Here is a 21,251-nt window from a genome sequence, read left to right on the forward strand (position 1 = left end):
AACAGTAAGTTTCAGGGATGATGTTTGTACCATAATTTAATAAAAAAAAGATTGAATAGGTTTACTATTATAGTAACTTATTTTTACATTACGAAATTAGAACATTTTTCAAACAAAGAAATACTTAACTGATTAATTTTATTTCATTCGAAAAGTTGGACATGCTTAATACAAATCATTACATTGAAAAAAAAAAAATGACATTGTTTTGGAGAAATAAGTATAATTAAACATTTGAGTATCATATTTGTTCAGTAATATGCTATCATTTTTAATAAACAATGAAATCTCCTGTTTTGTAAACCAAATTGGTGAGGAAATAAAAAAAGCATTAAATCTTGTCTGTGACCATTTTCGTTACTTTAATTTTTTTTTTTCGTTGGTGTTCCCGTTGAACTAATGGACGTTCTGTAATCCGGCATGATATAGGGAAGACTTCTTTTCACAGACGAGAGAGCCAAACGTCCGATCGTGCATCTTCGGTTTTTTTTTTTTTTTGGTTAATTGTAAATAAATATGGTTTGGTTAGCTACATTATAAACACTTTAAAACATTGTGGACGGTTGATGTGGTTAGTATAGCTACATTAAAGATACGGAAAAAAAATTGGTTGTCTGTAAAGTTGGTTTACGGACGATAGTTTAACGTTACACCGTCATAACAAAACATTAATGAAATGATTGAATACTTTTATGAATAAAATTGAATCATTTTTTTTTAATTATCACTATTTTGTATGGCTACAAGAAGGAGTGAAATGAAATCAACAATTTAATTGATAAATTTACTTTTATTTGTACTCATTAATTCAAATATGTTTATTACTTTAACGAACAGATTATTTTAACTATAACGTTTATACATGTTTGCAATTTAACTTCTTCCAATCTGTGTTATTCTGTTAAGGATAGGACGATGATAGGAAAAGTAGGAAACGAATGGGAGTGTTTCAAGTTTTAATGTGCCTTGAAAAAAGTCAAATCGATGGTTGTTCCAATCGAGGGGAAGAGAGATAGATGCGGCACAAGCTTAAAATTATTGTAACGGGACAAAGCGTAACGGGACAATGAGTCATTCTTTTCGTGCGTGCAGCCGGCGTTCATCGATTTATTAGACGTTGTCACGTCAAAAGACGAACTTCGGGGAACTTGGGGTGTTTTGGCCCTCTCGTCTGTGGAAAGAAGGCTGCCCCATGACGTGTGGTGTTGGCGCAGCCCACCGCCCGAGGTCGAGGTGCCGGACCACCGGCGGTCGCGGCGGGACATGTCCCCGCAGGGCCGCAAGCGGGCCGCCGTCCTCATGGGGCGGGAGAAGGCGGCCAGCTACCAGCCCCAGCGCAAGGTGGGTCCCCCCTCCCCCCGTCTAACACCGCTCATCCAACCTGGGCTGTTGCAAGTTGGGTGAACTTACTCAGTGATTAGGAATGGGCTAAAAAAAATTATCAAATACAGTGAAATATTTAGTATTATGATAAAACAGAAAAAAAATATATATATTCAAAGAAAAATTTTTTTTTAAAGAAAGGAATTTCCTACACTCAAACTCTCTAGACCTTTGTATTTTACAAGAACAGTATAACCCCTGTTATAATATTTTTTTCAAGGTGTTAAAAAGGAAAAAAAAAAAAACACAAGCAGGAAAATTTTATAGGCAGGAAATATCAATTCAGTACATGTCAGTGTTTGAATCTTTTATCTTAGGCCTTATCAAGCTATATAAATAAATATAATGTTAAAACTGCTGATGGTTACACTTGATGCTCGAATTTTACCTATCCATCATCCTTCTCATCATCATCATCCTCACCATTATCCTCCTCAAAAATCATCCTCATAATCTTCACCATTATCCCCCTCCTCATCCTCAGCATTATCCTCATCATCCTCACCCTCACCACCATCATCCACATCATAATCATCCTCATAATTCTCATCATCCGTCTCATCTTCATCCTGCTCCTCATCATCCTCATCATTCTCATCCTCATCATCATCCTCACCATTAGACCACAAATTAAAAAAAAAATTGCTGTGATCAAGACTTGAATTAAAGCAGTACTGCAAAATCCTTCTATAACTAATTATATTGCTATCACATGCTACTTAGCTATGCGATACAGTAATCTAGGAGTGGTTCCTTTCTACTGCCCATATTATAGTCTTTGTGCACCAGCCAAAATCATATTAAAACATATTTAATGTTACGAACACTCCCACAAATAGTTGTTCATGCTGAAGTATATAGTCATCATTTTTTTAATCTACTAAACAAATTCACGACACTCATTGATAACAACTGGGCGTGAGCGAAAATAAGAAATTTCAAAAAACAAAATTAATAATTTATTTTTGATGTTGATTCAATTTTAAGCATGTGTAACTTGAAATGATGAATATTTCATTCATTATAAACACTTGTTATTATCCAGATATACGAGGGATGTCTCTAAAGTAAGTACCTACTGTTTGGTCATTAAAAAAAATAAACTCGTGGAACAATTTTTTTATTGACAGTTGTAGTTTACTACATATCTAGTTCACATTTGCATATAGTCACAACTCATATTCAAGCACTTTTTGTAACGCTGCACCAGTTTCTTTAATCCCTCTGCATATAATTTCACCACCTAGAAACTAAACCAGTTCACAATCTTAATTTTGTAATTTTTTGCAATAATTGTTGCCCCACGTTTCATTAAATCATCAAAAATGACACCTTTTTCATTTCATAAAATGGTAGCCATCATTATTTGACTCTACGGAAATCGCTTAGTCTACACCTATGGCCAAGGCATCCGTTACATTCGCAGGCGGCGAACTTCTATACAGAGGAGGGGTTAAAGAAACTGGTGCGCAGCATTACGAAAAGTGCTTTGAACTGAATGGTGACTATGTGAAACTGTGCAGTAGATATGTGGTAAAGTAAAACTGTCAATAAAAACTTTTTCTCGCGAGTTAATTTTTTTTAATGACCAAACGGTACTTTCTATAAGGACATTCCTCATAAGTTCAAATTTCATTCGATATAAAAAATATATATAACTGCTGCGGTGCTGCAGTAAAGACCCAATTGGTAGAGATCGAAAAAATTCGCGAGTTCATTTCGCGATAGCATAAAATACAAATCGTTATACCTCAGTGCTGCCTCTGCTATTGGCTCACAACTCAACTGGATGACTCTGGACCGATGAGAAACACCTGACCAAAGGCCTTATCGAATCACAGGCTGCTTCGCTGGAATGGTCTCACAAGACAGCAGCCAACGAGTGGGTGGCATTTGACCGAATGTACGTAGAACTATGGAGTTCATCCTACAGGTCATTGAACCCGGTCCCTACGACAATTGGCAGGGACCGGAAAAATTCGCGGGTTCAATGACCTGCAGGATGAACTCCATAGTTCTACGTACACTCGGTCAAATGCCACCCACTCATTGGCTGCTGTCTTGTGAAGACGTCCCAACGTAGCAGCCTGTGATTCGATAAAGCCTTTGGTCGGGTGTTTCTCGTTGGTCCAGAGTCATCCAGGTGAGTTGTGAGCCAATAGCAGAGGCAGCACTGAGGTATAACTATTTATATATTAGCCTATCGCGAAATGAATTCGCGAATTTTTCCGGTCTCTAGCAATTGGAAACTGTTTTTTCCTTCCGGAAAGTTGCTCCCAGCGCAGGGTCAGCAAGTGCTTCGTGAGAGGCAGCGCGGTGTGTTGTCATGCAGAACGGCGGGCAGGGGATGATGTCGCAGCGGTCCCACTCGGCGGCGCCCACCGACTCTCCCAGCATGCACTCGCGCAGCCGGTCCAAGAGCCCGCGCCGGATGAGCGATCACCGCAGCCTCTCGCCACCGGAGGCCAGGTGAGACCCTGCAAGCCAGCTCCCGAGCCAGAACACAAGTTGCGATAACACTCAGGTTTTGCTTTTACGAATGCTCAATGTTAATACAATGCATGGTTAGTTAACAACTTTTATTAAACGGTGTTATGTATAGGGCCCAATCGGTTAATCACGTAATCAGTTCAAGCATTAAAAAAAAGTAAAAATATATTTTTTTTTACACTTCTACTCAATATTTTATCAAATAAATGCAATACAGCCTTGATGAGAAAACTATTCACAATTATTTGATTCGACTTCGCAAATATTTTAAACATTCGATTTGATAGTCTCTTTGCTAAAAAAAAACTAGTATTCGCACAGGCCTGGAATATAAATAATATTTGTTTGAGTATATCTGCGAGAATACTGTGGCTTCTGAACACTGTCTGCTGACCACTATATTCTACATACATGCAAATAAAGATGTTAGGTACGAGATGGTACACCTGATAATTTTTGACGTGATAACGTCTTATAAATCTTTGAACGCCGGCTGCACGCACGAAAAATTGTCACGTTCCGCCTGAGCCGAGCGTGCAAGAACCGGCCAACCACCGTGCGAGAAAATCTTCTATATAATATCAAACAGGTTAAGGCGGGCTTTTTAACTAATTGTTCGTGATTATATTTAAACAAATTATATAAATTAAATTTGCAAAAACTGTAAATAATACATGAAAATTGAAAAGTATGCAATGTTTCATCATTGTTTTGTTATGACGTTATCACCGTAAAATTATTGTCCGTAAACCGACTTTACAGACAACCCCCTTTTCTTTATGGTAAGAATCTCAGGGCGGGCCGTGTGGACGCATGTTCGTCCGCCGCTGGTCCGGAGGAACGTGTGCAGACGGCCGCGCGGTGAGGTGATTGCGTGGTTGTGGTTGCAGGGGCCACCACATGCCGTCGCACGCGTACGTGCCGAGGTTCTCGTCGCGCTCGGCCGCGGCGACGCCCACCGGCTCGCCGAAGAAGCGCCAGCTGCCGCAGATCCCCCACACCCTGCAGAAAGCCCTCAAAGAGCGCATGACGCAGGTACGCCAACCCGCAAGGACTTCCGTGGCGAGGGGTGCCAACCCTATCCCAGCCGCCTTGCTCCCGTATAAAGATCTTAGAAAATATTTTTGCTCATCACACGCAAACAAAAATTTTTTAAATAAGTTAAACTATGTAATTATAGTTCGTTTTTTTTTCTTTCAATTTTTTAAACTTTTCAAATTACTTTTATTAATGTAACCTACATACCTGTGAAACACACAGAAAAAATATTTATCTTACCCGTTGGATCAGAACAGGAATTTTAAATAAAAAAATATATGGTTTTTCTCAAGCTTAGCTACTTTTAGTTACTAGCACTGTACAAATGCTGGCCAAAATGGTAATTTATTTTTTTAATTTTGGTTTGCAAGGTCCGTAAGTGAAATCTATCATTTATTGTGGGTCACGGATTCATAAGGTTATCAGTGGTCCACATTTCGCAGACACTTACTACCTATTTATCAATTTGCCAATTCCATTAAATGCCCATTCATATTTATGTAAATTTATTCTAAATCGATGTTCAGCAATGCTAAGTCTCAAAGCTAATAGAATGCTCATCAACATATAATTTGATACATACTTACTATAATGCTCATTTAATGCTTATTCTATGCTAATTCAGATCTGAAGTTCTGGTAGGCAACCCACCCTACACTTTTTTTTAACCAGGGGTGGGTCATGAATACTGCACGAAGCTGCTATTTGTTCAGCTGACATTTTATGCCTTGTTTTGCGGGACACCCAACAATTGGGCAACGTGTAGTGTATGCAACGTGAAAAAAGTTTAAAATTACTGTATTTTATGAGAGTGAATGTTAAAAAGCTGAAATTTTAATTCATAATTACAAACCAATGTACAGATTTGGTCAAGCACCATTTCATCAATATTTTGGGTGTTGCAATAAAATAAATCTACGGTGAGGTAGAAAATGACTTCAATTACGACGCAGAATGCCATCTCATGACAGTTCCGGACTCTATGGTGGTGTGTTGGAAGCTACTTCAACTATGTCACAATGTGCCATTTCCTGACAAATATATCCATGACTGTGTGTTGGAATTTAAGTCGTTTACGCCGCAGCGTGCCAGTTCCTGACAATTCCCGACTCCATGGTGGTGTGTTGTAACTTTGCAAGTTAATTGATTCACATCACAGCAGGGGCGCAACAACTAAATTTCCAAAGGGGGGAGGGGGGGTTGGCAATATACCTTTTTATAAAGAATCATCGATTCCCCCTATTGAAGCGGGGGACCCCCCCCCCCCCCCGGGAAAATTTGTATTTCAAAGTGGAAAATGGTGCTATTTAAGCAGTTTTATTATCTAAAAATTGATTACACAGCACTTTCTTTGCCCTCGTTTGCCCCCACTTCAAGGTTTCAGAGAGGGGGCAAAATACCCTTGCCCCCTCCCCCCCCTGTTGTTGCGCCCCTGCATCACAGCATGCATCTCCTGACAATTCCGGACTAAATGGGTGGCGGTGTATTGTAAGTTGTGTCATTTAATGCCGCAACAAGCCATCTCGTGACGATTCCTGACTCCTTGAGCCACGTCTCAGCATGCCGTCCCGCGACGGCCACTAACTAACTCCTGTGGTTTGCATGCTGCTGCAGGACATGGAGGAACGAGCGCGCATGATGAAGACCAGGATGAAGCTGATGCAGGACTACCGCACGTCGGGAATGGGCGGCCGTGAGTGTCTGCGGTGACAGCCTGCCTTGCCTCCCGCCAGGGAAGCCTGAGATGTACATCAAGCTCTGTCCCTGCCCCAAACACGCCCGAATATTCACCTTCGGCCAACCTCGGGTTTATTTATATATATATATATATATTTATATATTTCTCTGTTTATTTTAATGTAGCTATACTAACCTAACTAAAGGTCCATAGTGTTTTAATGTAGCTAACCTAACCGACCACTTTTAAAATTTGAATTCATTTTTCCTGCGCAAAAATAAAACAAATCCCGAGGTTGGCCGAAGGTGAATATTCGGGCGTGTTCGGGCAGGGACAGAACTTGATGTACATCTTAGGCTTTTCCTTCCGCCCCCCGCCCCCCTTCTCCTCCTGGCTCCTTACGTGTCGCACCCGCCTCAACGCTGCTGCTCGCTCGTCCTTGGAGGAAATTGTGCATATTGTAAATAATACCTGCCAAGCCACATTACAATCATTCAAAGCCACTGCATATTGTTACAGCCTCGGTATTGTGATTTCTTTACTGTGTGCGCAATACCTGCTGGCTTGGAAGGATTTAAAAATTATATATGTATGCAAACAGTAGTTTTTTTTTCTGTTTTTTAAGTGAGCTAATATGGAAATGTTGGTAGTTTTGTACGTATTTATTTTATGTTGATTTTTAGATTGTGGTATTAAGAACTGCCAAAAATTATTGAACGTGCAGGTATTATTTTTACACCATTTATGCTAAATTGACCTTCAACCAATGATGAAACTATTAGCCATGATATTATAGCTTTCATTACATAAACATATATTACTAATGGCAGTTTATGTCATTGTATATACAGATAGTAATATTTAGTTTGTGGCCTTATATTTTCATAACTGATTGTATAATTTATTGTGCATAATTTCCAATAAGTGTTGAGAAATGTTGAGTGCCTACTTAGTTATGTAAATCTGTTAGTTGCTGTTTTTCCATGCATGGTACTTATGGCTTTAACTATGCAGTGAAGCAAAATTTAAGTATTTAAAAATGTCTGGCATGCAGTTGCAGTATTTTAAAGTAGATTAGATACATTACAAGAATGAGCTTTATGTCACATGAGACACTAAAAATATATCACAGCTATATGTTCTGCATGTGCAGGAAATATTCCCTTATTAAACAACCAACAACAAACATAAATTTATTTTGAGTTCACTTATTTAATTGTAATATTAAGATCTGTTTAGCATGTTAGTTGATGTACTGCACTGAAACATTTAGCAGTCTTGACTAAAACATTCCAAATGAATTTATTTTTTCCATTTTGAATTTTTTATCAGACACTGTTTTCATGCAAGCGAAAAATCGAGAAAAAATAATGTTGCATGAATAAGTCAAAGATTCTTGTTATGTTCAAACTTTTGCACACATCTGAGAGCCTGCAATACCTTATCATAAACATTAATAATGTCACATGAACCACACTTTTTTATTTTATTTTATATTCCTGCATTTACTTTAATTTTATCTTCTAGTGCTTTGAAGTTTTTCCAAAAATGTGTTTCACTGTAGATGGTACACATTCAAAATAAACCCAGACTTTAGGAATGACAGTGTCAATCAACTTTTATGTAATTTACTGTGCAACGTATTGGGTTTCCAGTGAAGCCAATTAGTTACATTTAGGCCATGTTGCACTTTTAAGTACTCTCTGAGCTTTGAATTTTTTGTTACTCCCTGACAATGTCGCTGCATTGACACACCCTGCCGCCTTTAGATGATTTTCACTTAAATTTTGAATGCGATGTCTGTTTTGTTGCCGACATCACTTGGTATATCCAGTGGCGTAGCCAGGATTTGTGTATGGGGGGGTGTTAAGAAGCATGACCCACCCGTATTAAAGCGAGGGGTCCAGGGGTCCTCCCCCGGAAAAATTTGGATTTTAAGGTGTGAAATAGTGCTATTTTAGCAGTTTTCGGTACTTAAATTTAAATATTTTAATGGTAAAAATTTTATTAATTTTAATATGAAATTTGTTTGAGTGATGAATACGAAATTAATTAAATATTTGGTGCCAAGCTGGGGGGGGGGGGGAGTTTGTACCCCTAAAATCCCCCCTGGCTACGCCCCTGGGTATATCTGGCAATTGAGATAAGTCTGGGTTTATTGCGAGTGTGTTTCAGAGCTCCCCGCAAGTTGTTTCATGTGTGTTTTACATGCGAAGCAGTTATTGCGCATGTGCTGTGTTGCTCCTGCCTGCGAGCCCGCTTGCCCGCCTGCCGCCCGGCTGCGCGGACCGATGCCTCCGCGCCCGAAGACGTGCCGGCCGTCTCTTCGCACGTTGCTTGAGTAGCGCTCCGTCACTTTCCCCTCCCCCTTCCCCCTCCCCCTTCCCCCCATCACCCCCCTGCTACACTTAGCTCTCCTCCTTCGCGATGTTCTCCAACTTCACTGTGCAATTTTCATAAACTCTCGTGTGCAAACGTGACGCGTCGCTTTTGTGTTGAATGTGGCTTCTCTTCCGCCGACTGGAAAATGACAAGCGGATACTACTCGTGCCGACCGTTAAAAGACTTCAATTACTCATTTTTGAGGAATCAGTGTGAATCACGTAAAAAAAAAAAATGTTTAAGTGCCATTACGTAATTATAACGTCACGACCATCACCGAGAGGACAGATTTAGATGGGCAGAATGTTCGCTCAACGCAGGAAAATGCCAGTGACTGTTTAAGGTAAGTTTTAGCACCGGAGTGCCATATACGTCGTTTGCGTATGAGGAGGGTGGTAGCAGATTAATTCAATAGTAAATTTTGAGAAACTTTTTTTCTGTAATAGAAAATTTTAGCTTTAAAAGTAAAATGTGTTCATGAAGTTATGTTAGTCTAAATTTCATGAAGAAATTTTTAACTTTAAAAAAAATCTGACTTGTGTAAACATTGAATTAATGATTTTATACAATTTTTGGGCATGTGCAATTGCAGTTTTGCATGTTTGTTATGGCCAACAGTGAAATATGACAAACATTGCAAAACTAAATTGGTGTATGTCCAGAAAATTGTATTAACTAAATTTCTCCATTGCAGGAAACATTCAAAGAGTGTATTATGTTTACATTATTTTTTGAATGTAAAATAATGACAGAAAATTTATTTTTATGTTGTATTACCTAAAATTACAATTTTTTTTTTTTTGTGAAACTGGTCTTGATGGCCAATGCATCAGGCACATATGGTGAGGGTCGTGCTTTTGATCCCAACACTCTGAAGTAACTCACACGTCCGAGTGAGTGACAGCCAAGTGTTTCAGAGAACCCAGGGCACAAGCCCCATCTGCCCCCCCTCTAAAGATGTCTCTGCTCACGACAGAGGGGGTTGCAAACAACAGTAAAACATTGTTCTCTCGTACGGGAGGCCTGAAAAACCGGTCTGTCCGTCCTAACTCCATTTCTCCAAGGAGAATACTGGGATGATTTCCTTGCTGCAGGTCGCAAGCGAGCACTTCTCCAATACCTGGCGTTGATCCGTGTCTAATTGACTTGTTGTTGACGAGATGTTAAATAAAACCAACTGCAAATCTCTCTGAAGAAAATCCAATTAAGAAAATTTCCTGCATAAAAATTTAAAAATTTAAAAAAAATTAGCTCTGGACCTATAACTACGTACATACAATTTTACCATTTTAGTAAAATTTAACTGTTCATAAGGGAAAACTTATTAAATTGGAAAATTTGTATGTATTTGTAGGTCTGAAACGGTGCTAAAGATTCATTCAGCATTTTTGAAGACTGATGGGCATGTCACCGACTTCTCCTTCTTCTCCCCCCCCCCCCCCCCCCCCCCTTCACCCAACTCCGACAGTATCAAGTGTTCAGTTTTTTTAGTCTCTTTCCCTCTAGTGCCTCTGAACCTGCACATTCCACGCTTCGGCAGGACTTAAATAAGGCTTGAGCCCTTGCTGCGGCCTCACTCTGGGGTTGTTCTTGACAGAATGAATTTAGTTTGTGTCCAGTGGCGTGCACGCCCGAGTGTATTATACTTCGAGCTTAATATAGGTATTGTTTGCTTTGTGTTGTCTGGTTTGTGGTGGCCGTTCCTTTCAAGTGTAACTTCAAGTCTTGTGTAAAGGTTTTTCAGAATTCCTTTTTTGGTCTGCCACTGTCAAAATTATGTCTGGCTGTGTGAGGTTACATTAAGTTTCCTTAATAGTGTTTGCTCCTTGGCTTTGGGGTGTTGCGTCTGTGCAAATATCAGAGTCATGTACACCTAACTTTGTGTAGGGAAAAATCTTCATTATAGTTCTGATTTTGAGCCCCTTCTTGTGCTGATTTTTTATTGTACTACTATTCTTAGTTCTTGTGTTTGGCACACGTTGTGAAGGTTCTTAACTCCCTTTTTTAACTTGTTAGCTGCTCACATAATTATGTCATTGCACTTCATTGCTTTCTAACTTTTTTTGTACTTACTTAGATTGTTTTATTACAATCATGTTATCATTGTTATTTTGTAATTTGATCACATTTTTATATGGTATTCTGTTCATCCATTCTCCTTGTACATATTACTCACTACGCATAACCTAATATGCCACTTTGTCATGTGTTTTTTTTTTTTTTTGTGATTTTAAATTTTAAATTTAATCAAAAAACAAATTGTTCATAGCATGTTTGAAATGAGCTCAGTGTTCAGATTCGTCAGTTTTCCCATTCTTCCCCACCCTCCCCTCCCCTCCCCTCTCCAAACACACACATTTAGCCACTCCTGCTATTTATAACAAAGCAGACCGTTCATCTTCCAGTGTTTCGATTATTTTTGACTTAAGCGTAGATTGGAAGTTACTCAGAACACTGTACGGGAGGTTTCAGGTCAATAGCTAAAAATTTTTTTTTTTTTAATTTTTTCATGCAGGAAATCTTCTTAAAAAGGATTCTTCAAGAGGGTTTTACTGTACTGTAGTTTTGCGCTGATGGTAGGGTGGAGCTTACATTCGACAAAAGGGTTTCATATCGCCAGGGACTAGAACAGTTTACTGTTTCATTAATTAACCTCCACGATAGATACCACATTCGTTTTTTTTTTTTTTTTAAATTGGGTTTAAAGCCTTGTATTCGCCGGCTGCCGACTTGCGAGGCGCACGAACCGTGGTGTAGGCGATGGTGCTTGAAGTGATGTGTGGCCCGCAGGCTGCACGGGATGTGCACTCATTAGAGAGATGCTTGAACAACGTTTTGTTTGTGTGCACGGCCGTAAGAGCGCTAGTGTGCTCACTGCTCAATGTTTGTTTACGATTCGTTGCCAAGGCTCATTTGTAATGGCGGCAATTTTTCTTTCGTATTTTTGTTTAGGACTTTAGGTTATTTGCGTGCTACTTGCTTATTGTTTCGTAGGTGGAAACTGGAAAATATCTGGTGTTTATTTATTCAATTATTTAGTGGTCATATTTTCATTGAGGTAAGATCGTTAAATTGAGTATAAAATTACGTATTAAGTAAAATACAATGCCGCCACGTGTACGAAAATGCTGTGTGCCTGGTTGCGATGATAAATTTGCTGTTAGACACCGCTTCCCAGTTTACGAAGAAACGGTATTCAATGAATGGATACAGAGAATAAACATCGAGAAGCTGAAAACTCTCCACCCTCTTAATGCTGTAGATGTGATTGCAAACTTCAATAGTAATGCTAGCTTGTGACATAGGTGGTTTTAGCATAAATAGCTACTTAGGTCATTCTTCCACCAATGTTTATACGGTTAGTACTGTGCACGGCCACAACAGCGCTGCAAATAGCGTTCTAGCTGTTATTCAGAGAGTGGCCTTTCTATCCCTCCCTCTCTTTTCTATGGCAGGCTGGGACCGGCACTACACCGGCCTGAGCGATGGCGACCTGCCCTCGCGGAGCGCCGCCGCGGGGCCCGGGGAGCGCCGAGCCCGCGCCCGCCGCTCGCTCTCCCCCGACAAGGACGCGACGGGCGACTTCGGCGACAGCGACATCGAGAGCGTGGTCAGCGTGACGAGCAGTGCCTTCTCCACCCAGTCGGAGCGGCCGCGCGGCTCCCGGGGTCTCAGGTGAGCCCCCAGGTGCTGTCGTGCTTGCGAACGGCCGGCATTAAGAGACCTGAAGAAGTCGCGAGTGTTCACTTAACCTTAACTTAAGCCTAACTACGGCTTGTGCCTTAAATGGTAGGCTTTGAAGTTTTAAAATTTGGTCTCTAGTCATCAGTTTAGACATGAAAAATTTACTTTTTTTTTTTTTTTTTTTGCTGTCAAGCTAGATTTAAAAAACACATGCAATATTCCAAAATTATCTTGTTAGTCACACGTGATTCAGTTTGGATGTTTGGATGTTTGTCCTTGGCTTCCAGTTCCTCGAGGCATTTTATAGTTACTCGTGATCCAACAAAAATGGTACTGTATTTACCTGAAAATAACGTGATTCTGAATATAATGCGACTCCAAACTTTTTGATAGTGAGATTATGAAAAATACTTTATGGATTGTAAATCGCAATTTAAGTACATAGCACTTGAAAGTCATTTTTATTATTAAATTAATTCCATATATACAAGACTGTTTCTTGTATTCTGATTATGGATGTGCCAGTTCACCTAAAAGCAGACTCTGGTTCGAAATGCTGATCCAGAAATTCACCAGTTCCAAATCAGGTTTACCTTTATTGTGATTTATTGCTCTAACATATTAACATAGCCAATTAATGAAATTTCAATCAATTTTTCTCAAAACATGTATCAAATTCACACATATAAATAAAATATTTTGAACTTTCACAAATGATAAACGGAAAAGAGGAGTGAGCATTATATGCCTGAACATATTTTGTTGAATGTAAATGAAAATAAGGGATCGAATTTGGGATTTAAAAAACTAATATGTCTTTCCCTGTAGCTCCTTATTGAAGTCAACTCATATGTTATAATGAAAAATTATAAAATCTGAATTGATGTTTTAGTTTTTTATAAGTTACCAATTCAGTGGAAAACTGGCTGAATCAGCTCTCTTGGCACTGTATCAGTTTTAAAATCCTACCAACAATTTTAACTCTACATCTACTTATCATACATTCAATAAAATTTTAGTGATACAATAAAATGAAAAGAGTCAAACAGTGCCAGATCAAGTACTCAAATAGTTATACAATGTGCATGAAAATTTGAAAAAAAAATTAAGTTTTTGAAATACCCTTAAATCAGACGTGGTCACTATATTGTTAGCCTACTCCTCTTCGAATCATGTGTACACAATGTGTACCTATATTCAAACATTGCTTTAATATTCCAGAGTGTAGCAGAGAGAAAAGTTTTTGTCGTAAATTGTAATGAGAATAAGATTATGTATTAGCATAATGAAATAAGCGTTGACCAGGATGGCTAACGGTAATAAACTATTGCAAATTTAGCTTGGCATTGTAAGGGATGTGTTATCACTGCTTTAGGATACATTGCGTATTAAATATTTTAATTGATACGTAGTTGATACATGTCTTTGAGTATTCTTTATTTCTGGCAAACTGTATTGGAACAAAACCTAAACACAACAATACCTACAACATTTCGTGTATGTTTAATATTATTATTATTAATAATAATAATAATAATAATAATAATAATAATAATATTAAAGTGAGTGAAAGAGTTTATTTGTGTGGCACGATGATAAGCAAAGAACTCTTCCAATTCCTAAGTAGCTACAACATGTATCATTTCTGCATTTCATTCCATGTGATACGAAGAGAGCCCCTTCAGCAGCACATTTCTCCGTTCATGTTTTTGCAGAACTGATTGCAATAGGGAAAACAATGACAGTCCCGCCTCGGGCCCCAGCACTTGCTGTCACGCGCAAGACGTCTACTGGCGGAAACACGCGCTCGGACCCCTCGCCCCCACCTGGGTCGCAATGCCCCCCGTAGCGTACACTTCTCGCGGTAGCGCCCCGCTCTCCAAGCTCCCTCCCCCACCACCGCGGCCCCCGCTCCTGCGGGCCAAGTCGGACGTCTGCAGACACGGCGCGGCGCAGTTCCCCAGGTCCCGGCTGAGGAGAAGCGTGACGCTGGGGCAGGAGGCGTGCTGCGCTCCAGGGAGACGCCTCGTTGCGGAACCTCGTGGTCCGAGAAGCTCGAAGCACTACTGCGGCTACAGCGGGGCCGAGACGGAGACCCGCTGTCCGGACTGCCACCTCGACGTGAAGGGCCTCGGACGGTCCTGCGTCCAGGCGGAGCGTTGCGCGTGCGATGGGAAGGAGGACATGGGTGGCAGCGCACTGCCTCCAAGTCCACCCTCGAGACGTGCCCCCAAGGAGGACATCACCAAGAGCCTCAGCCTGGGCGTCAACCTGCAGCCTTTCAGAGAGGTCGACTGCAACGGGGTTGGAGACTTCGTTGGCGACAGGGTGCGGGTGTGCCATTCGGTAGAAGTGCTTGGGTCGTATGGTTCCAAACCATCCCCCGTAATCCCAAAGCATTACGCACCCCTGTGTGCCACCCAAGATGTGAGGACGTCCAGGCTTAATTCCTGCCCAGAAGATGATTGTGAATCACAAAAAAGTAATAGTTTTGCTCAAGACACTAAAAATACAAAAACAAAGCAACCATCTCCACTGGCAGAAATTAAACCTGATGGTGAAAGTGTTTCGGTGAAAAATGTGATGCCAAGCATGGTATCGCTGCAAGTCCCCAGCACCTTCCCAGAAGTGGGTCACGTGTGCTCCGAACAGAAAATGAAAGCAAAGTCAGTCTCGTTCAGGGGGGACAGCTCTCTGGAGGACGTCCTGAGTGTGAGCAGCCAACTGAGGCCGCCGAGAGTGGAGAGAAGGTTCTCCATGCCGGCGACCAGCAAGAACATTTCCGAAGAGCTCAGCAAAACCACCAGAAGGGAAATGGCTGACAGGCTTGAGTTCACTTGCGAAACGAAAGATGACATAGACATCTGCACAAAGTCGGAGTCGCTGAGGAGAGGGTCGCTCATGGGTACGTCTGCACCCAAGACCAGTTCGAGCAAAGCTTCTCTTGACCGCGGGAGCGGAACTGATGTGTGCGATTCCAGCGACGATATGGGGGATCCTTCCAAGGAAAGCTCAGCTAGTAAATGCCAGATGCCTAATGTAGACCAACGTAAGTTATCCTGTAACCTACTGCACGCCTCACCCGATAGCAGGAGCAACTCTCAGAGCTCTGTAAGACAGATCAACCAGTCCAGGGAACAACTAGCTAGTAAATACCAAACACCTAACGTAGACGCACTTATGATACCTTACACCTCTCCCGATAGCAGGAGGAACTCCCAGATATCTGTACCCCTGGTAAACAAGTCCCTGGAAAAAGCTAGTAATTGCCAAATGCCGAATGTAGACCAACGTAAGTTATCCTGTAGCCCACCGTACGCCTCTCCCGATAGCAGGAGGAACTCCCAGATCTCGGCGCAGCCGGTACACCAGCCCTCGGAACGAGCCAGTAAGTGTCGAGCAGGTGACTGCCCCGTTCCCTCGCCAGGGCCTCCTCCCCTGACCACCATCGGCGTAGAGTTTGAGACCTGTGGTAGTCGTAAGTCCTCGCTGGTCCCTGCTGTCGATGGTGCTGACTGCTTGGCCCTTGCCCTCCCCGCCTCCCCGCGACCCAGCAGCGACTACGGGAACGGCGGGGGCGGCCAGCGCATGGCGGGGCCGCACGGGGGCGGCCACATGGGCGGCCCGGGCGGCAGCAAGAGAGGGACGTTCACCAGGAGCCTGTCCAACGCAGACGTCCCGCCCGACGAGAAGGCTGGTGAGTGTTCCGACCACTCAAGTGTGGGATCCTGCTTATGTGTCCAGTTCAGAAACAACATTTTACTGTATGTACATTGTATATAGGTAAAAAAAGTTATAAACATATCAAAAAACCAGGGGCATAGGAACCGGGGGGGACAGGGGGGACGTGTCCCCCTGAACTTTTTGGGTGGAGGGGACTGACTGTACCTCCCCAACTTTCTAGACCGTGATATTTTTATTTTATAATATTATTCTGCCCAACTTTATTTGTAATTTCTTCACGCATCAAATTTTATCTTAAGGAAACAATAATAATTTTAACATCGATGTATCCAATGGTTAGATACAAAAACTGCTTAAAAAGCGCTATTTTGCACTTTTAAAATCAAAATTTTTCCCGTGGAGGACCCCCGGACCCCCCGTCTTAGTAAGAGGGGAATGGGTTTACATGACATCAAAATCATTATTTGTCCCCTCCAACTTTATGAATACAGCTACGCCAATGCAAAAAAACACATAAAAATACAGGAACTCTGGTTTCCACTTTAATGAAAGTGTTTGTGGTACAGCATCCAAACATATAGGTACGTGACATATTACCGATGTTAGATTTGTCATTCAGTATCTAAATCGGTAGAAATCACTGTTCTACAATTACTCGAATGTTATATTGATGTCTCTGTTTTATTTCATACTTTTTAATGTCATTATCACGTGTTTAAAAAGATCCCAAAATTAATATAAGTCCGCCTATTTTTGTTTTGAACGAAAGTTGCATTCTGAAATATACTGAGTACAGTGGAGGCAGCAATCATCTTGCCTAGCAGGCAGGCTTAGAGGTTTTGTGTGTGTGTGGGAAGTAAGTCGTTAAGTCGTAATGAAACATCTTGGTAGGTTCTTTAAATGATTCATGCAATGGGGAGTTTTGATTTAATGCAGTTTTTTTTACATACACCATTGCACTTTTGTACTGTTTCGTCTCCTTAATGCTTGAAAGGGCCCTTCCAGTTTCTCCTTTGTACGTACAACCACATTCGCAGGGGATCTGATACACACAGTTCTGATATTGAAACTTATCTATGGCTGGTTTTACTTTGGTAATCATGCTTTTGATAGTGGAATTTGACTTGAAAACTGTTCTTAGTCTGTGTTTGTTTTCCAAACGTCTTATTTTTTCGGAGAGACCATGAACATTGGTAATAATTAATGTGCCACTTGATTTATCTGTAGTTTTTTGTTAAGTGATTTAGGATTTGTTTGATGTCATGTGCTGATTTATGATGTCAGGTGGGTAGCTATTTGCTAGAAGCTCGTACTTTAATTGAACAAGTAAGTGTTGTCTATGTTGAAAATTATGCTATCATTATGAATAAACAGAGTTCATAAAAAATAAAAAATAAAACAATAACACTGTAATCTCCTGGTTTAGGAACAAAATTTCCCTAAGAATAAAATCATAAAATCCTGTCTCTACATACAGACAAGATTATAATGGTGAATTACGATAAAATTGAAATAACATGGAAAAGCATGTCAAAACACATACAGGTAACACCGAAATGCAAATTAATATATCATACAGCACAAAATTGCAAGTTATATCATGGAATTAACCAAAACTTAATAAGAATCATAAAAAAATGATATGTTAGTTTTTGAAACACAAGGAATGTTATTTCCGGACAAAATATGGTAGGTACCAAAGTGCACGAATCAGAAAAATTTATTTTATTTCTTTTATTGTGCATCTCTTATATGATCACTTTTAAACCAAAAATCCTCACTAATTTATTTTTATTGTACTGATTCTGAATGTATCTGTTTTAGACCAATTTATTAAAAATTATTTTTATCATAAAAATGAAGCATATAAATTTTTATCGCTATTTTGGTGGAGTAAGCATTTTAAAAAAATGCTTTTTTTTAATAAATACAATAACACCAAATTCTTTTGTTTTAAAAACATAATTGGGCTAAAAATAAAATGTTAAAATCTTGTCTCGACTGATAAATGGTACAGACAGACTTATCTCCGGGATGCTCCCATGCACAGAGGCTGAGGAAGAGGAATGCCCTGAGTGTATTCACTGAAAGGGTGACAAAATTACCAAAATTATAAAATAATTGGGCACACAACAGTTTTTTTTAAATTATGTTAATTAAAACTTGTTCAATAAATAACTTTGACAGTTAACTAGGAAATGTTGTTCTTTAAATTTTTAGAGCTTGTTGTAGCCTTCTGATGCTATACCAAATCTGACTTAAACCTTAAGGTTCTTGTTCACATTATGTGTTTCATTAGCATCATGTCAAAGAATACTTTTTTTTTTCGAACTAAGATTAACCAAGAGTTATCTAAGGTCCATTACGAGTCAAGCTTCTGCTGTCTGACTTAGCCATCTTGTAAACTGAAAACAAAGTAGCAAAAGGAATTGATTTTGATCATGTGGTTTTTCCTATTTGCGGAAAACAAATTTAGGAGGGAATAAAAATCTTCGGTGATGTACATATGTGTTTAGTATTTTCTTTATTTTCATACAAGCCACACACATTCACAGCTCTTGTCCGCCATCATGCCTACTACCCACTCTCTACAGTCCTGCCAACCTGGCCCTCCTTACAGTCTCTCTGCAGTCACTTTCCCTAAACTTATACACTACAATGTGTACGGTGTCGAAAAAATTATTTTTACTTTTTTTTAATAACTTAATTTTGGTGAGAAAAGATGTGGGGTCGGCGGGACTGACGGAGGCGTGTGTGTGCATGGGCCCTCCAGCAGACGGCAGCCTGAGCGACACCGCGGTCAGCCACGCCCACGGCATGGAGGGCCCCCGGCGCAAGATGGCGGGCGGCGGGGGCGGGGGCTCCAAGTCGGGCCAGTTCGCGGGCCTCGGCAAGAAGAGCAACTCCACGTCGCAGCTGTCCGCCACAGGTAGGGCCGACCCCGCCTCTGCTCCCGTGTGTGTGTCAGTGCGTTGCGGCTGACGGCCAGAGGCAAGATTCCATCAGGAGAGACACTGTATCGGCCTTAAACAACTGAAAAAGAGAAAACAAGGAGGGGGGGGAGGTTTCCTATAAAACCCACGGCAATGGCGGACTGGTGCTGTAACAAATAATATAAATCATGTGCAAAAATATCTATTTATTTATAAAAATATAGAGCCAAAACATATAACATGCATATATTAGTTGATCACAAGCAAATTAGCAAATTAGCAATAATTATGCGTTCCTCGTGCATTACCGCAGGATATACGAGACAAGGGAGGGGAGGTTGGAGAGGAAGGGGAAAGTAGGGGAAGGAATGCTGTGCAGTGCCCACACTGCTTCAACACACTGAACTGATTTTAGTGAAATTAGTGTCTTAAGACTTTGTCTCACACGTCATGCGGGTAGTGTCATAATTATTCCAGTAAATTTAACACTACAGTTATTTTGCATCTGTTCATTTTGTCACGAATATTAAAATATATATATATATATATATTTACAAGTGCCGGGTCGAATCCCAATTTTCTAACCCGAATCTCAATTGGAACCCCAGAGAGTACCTCAAATATACCCCTTGAACTAGAATCTAGGTGTCAAGAGGCAAAAAATAAAATTGAGTGCAACAAATGAAAGATTATGACTTTGGTGTTGAAACATTCTACCCTTTAAATGGTTGTTTCGCTAATCAGTATCCAGTATCAATACATATTGTACTTTTATTAAAGTACAATATCTTGGGGAATTGTAACAGAATAGGTGTGTATTGACAAAAATATTGACCTAGTAAACTTCAGAGGTTATCAATGTTAAATTATTTAATTTACTTTATTTCCTCTAATATTTTTGCTTTGAATCTTTTTGCTCGAATATTAAATCCTTTGTGTACTAAAGATTTGAAGGTTTTTGAGGATTCAGCATTTACTAAATGTAAAATAATTAGTGTGAAAAGTCGTGCAAGCGTTCATAGTTATTGTCACTTGTGTGCGTTTTGCATCTTTCAAATAACGTTTAGTAAATATATGGTTATCTGGTGACGAAAATTGCCACCGAATCACATAGGCAAGAGAGCTATCATGATAAAATTTACAGAAATAGCCCATAGAGCAAAGTAATATCATAGAAATAAAATTACTATCAACTTTCCATGTGGGACTGAGCCTTAAGAACTCTGCCTATCTGGGCACATGTATGGTGTGCAGAGCATCAGAAAAACCCATGCAGTTTGAAAAACACTCAAGATATTGGAGTGGTGTCTGTTTACGAAAAGCATTTTAGAATATGTGAAGTCTGAATGGTTGTTCTGTGTTCACACAGCAGAACTCTGTTATAATGTTTCTCAAGGGGGCAAAATGAAAAAAAAAAAAAAAATTGTGATCAGAGGGGAAAAACTTTATTAGCAGGAAATATTAAATCAGCTGTTGTCAGTATCTAAACTTTTTAACGATATACTCATTTAGCTATGTACACAAATTTTGTGTTCAAACCACTACTCTTCATGCTCGAATTTGTTTAAACGAAGCCAACACTGCCACATTTTTTGTAAAATTATCTCACAATTTGCGATGATGGCATTTAGAGTGGCAATGCCTATATCCAATTCCTTCGTTACTTGAAAATATTTTTTTTTTGAGTTTTGCTGACAACGAATGAAATAAATTCAACCCTATCAGCAATTGAAAATGCTTTTTGTTCTATTTGTGCCATGGCAGAATGGTTGGCAAACTAAAATATTGTATAATTACATATGTACATCTAAAAACTCACCAGAATGCAAGTGAACGAAAGGATTTAGTATTTTGTTTTTCAAGAGAAAGGCACTGTTAGTGTTAAGTTTTATATATTAAATACACAGCATTGGCCAATGCTAATTTAGTGCTACCATTTTTCTTTTGTATATAAGCAGTATAGCAGTAATTGTAAATAA

The 21,251-nt window shown here is 40.0% G+C and overlaps 1 protein-coding gene across 6 annotated transcripts in view; it reads left to right on the forward strand.

Moving 5' to 3' along the window:
* The window catches only part of LOC134531984 (regulating synaptic membrane exocytosis protein 2), a 312,665-nt gene that overhangs the window by 223,950 nt on the left and 67,464 nt on the right, over positions 1–21,251 (forward strand). For 4 of the 6 annotated variants that reach the window (XR_010075102.1, XR_010075103.1, XR_010075106.1 and 1 more), the window contains 7 exons: positions 1,215–1,341; positions 3,716–3,852; positions 4,764–4,908; positions 6,526–6,604; positions 12,427–12,646; positions 16,210–16,352; positions 19,113–19,268. Coding sequence is in view for 1 of the 6 variants with exons in the window: in XM_063368090.1 (XP_063224160.1) it covers positions 1,215–1,341; positions 3,716–3,852; positions 4,764–4,908; positions 6,526–6,604; positions 12,427–12,646; positions 16,210–16,352; positions 19,113–19,268 (1,007 nt within the window). In the remaining 5 variants the exon portion in view is untranslated. The remainder of the gene's footprint in view (positions 1–1,214; positions 1,342–3,715; positions 3,853–4,763; positions 4,909–6,525; positions 6,605–12,426; positions 12,647–16,209; positions 16,353–19,112; positions 19,269–21,251) is intronic. The other 2 variants (XR_010075105.1, XR_010075104.1) reach the window with 2 other exon arrangements.

Source organism: Bacillus rossius, chromosome 5 (genome assembly GCF_032445375.1).
Source record: "Bacillus rossius redtenbacheri isolate Brsri chromosome 5, Brsri_v3, whole genome shotgun sequence".
Taxonomy (NCBI): Eukaryota; Metazoa; Arthropoda; class Insecta; order Phasmatodea; family Bacillidae; genus Bacillus; species Bacillus rossius.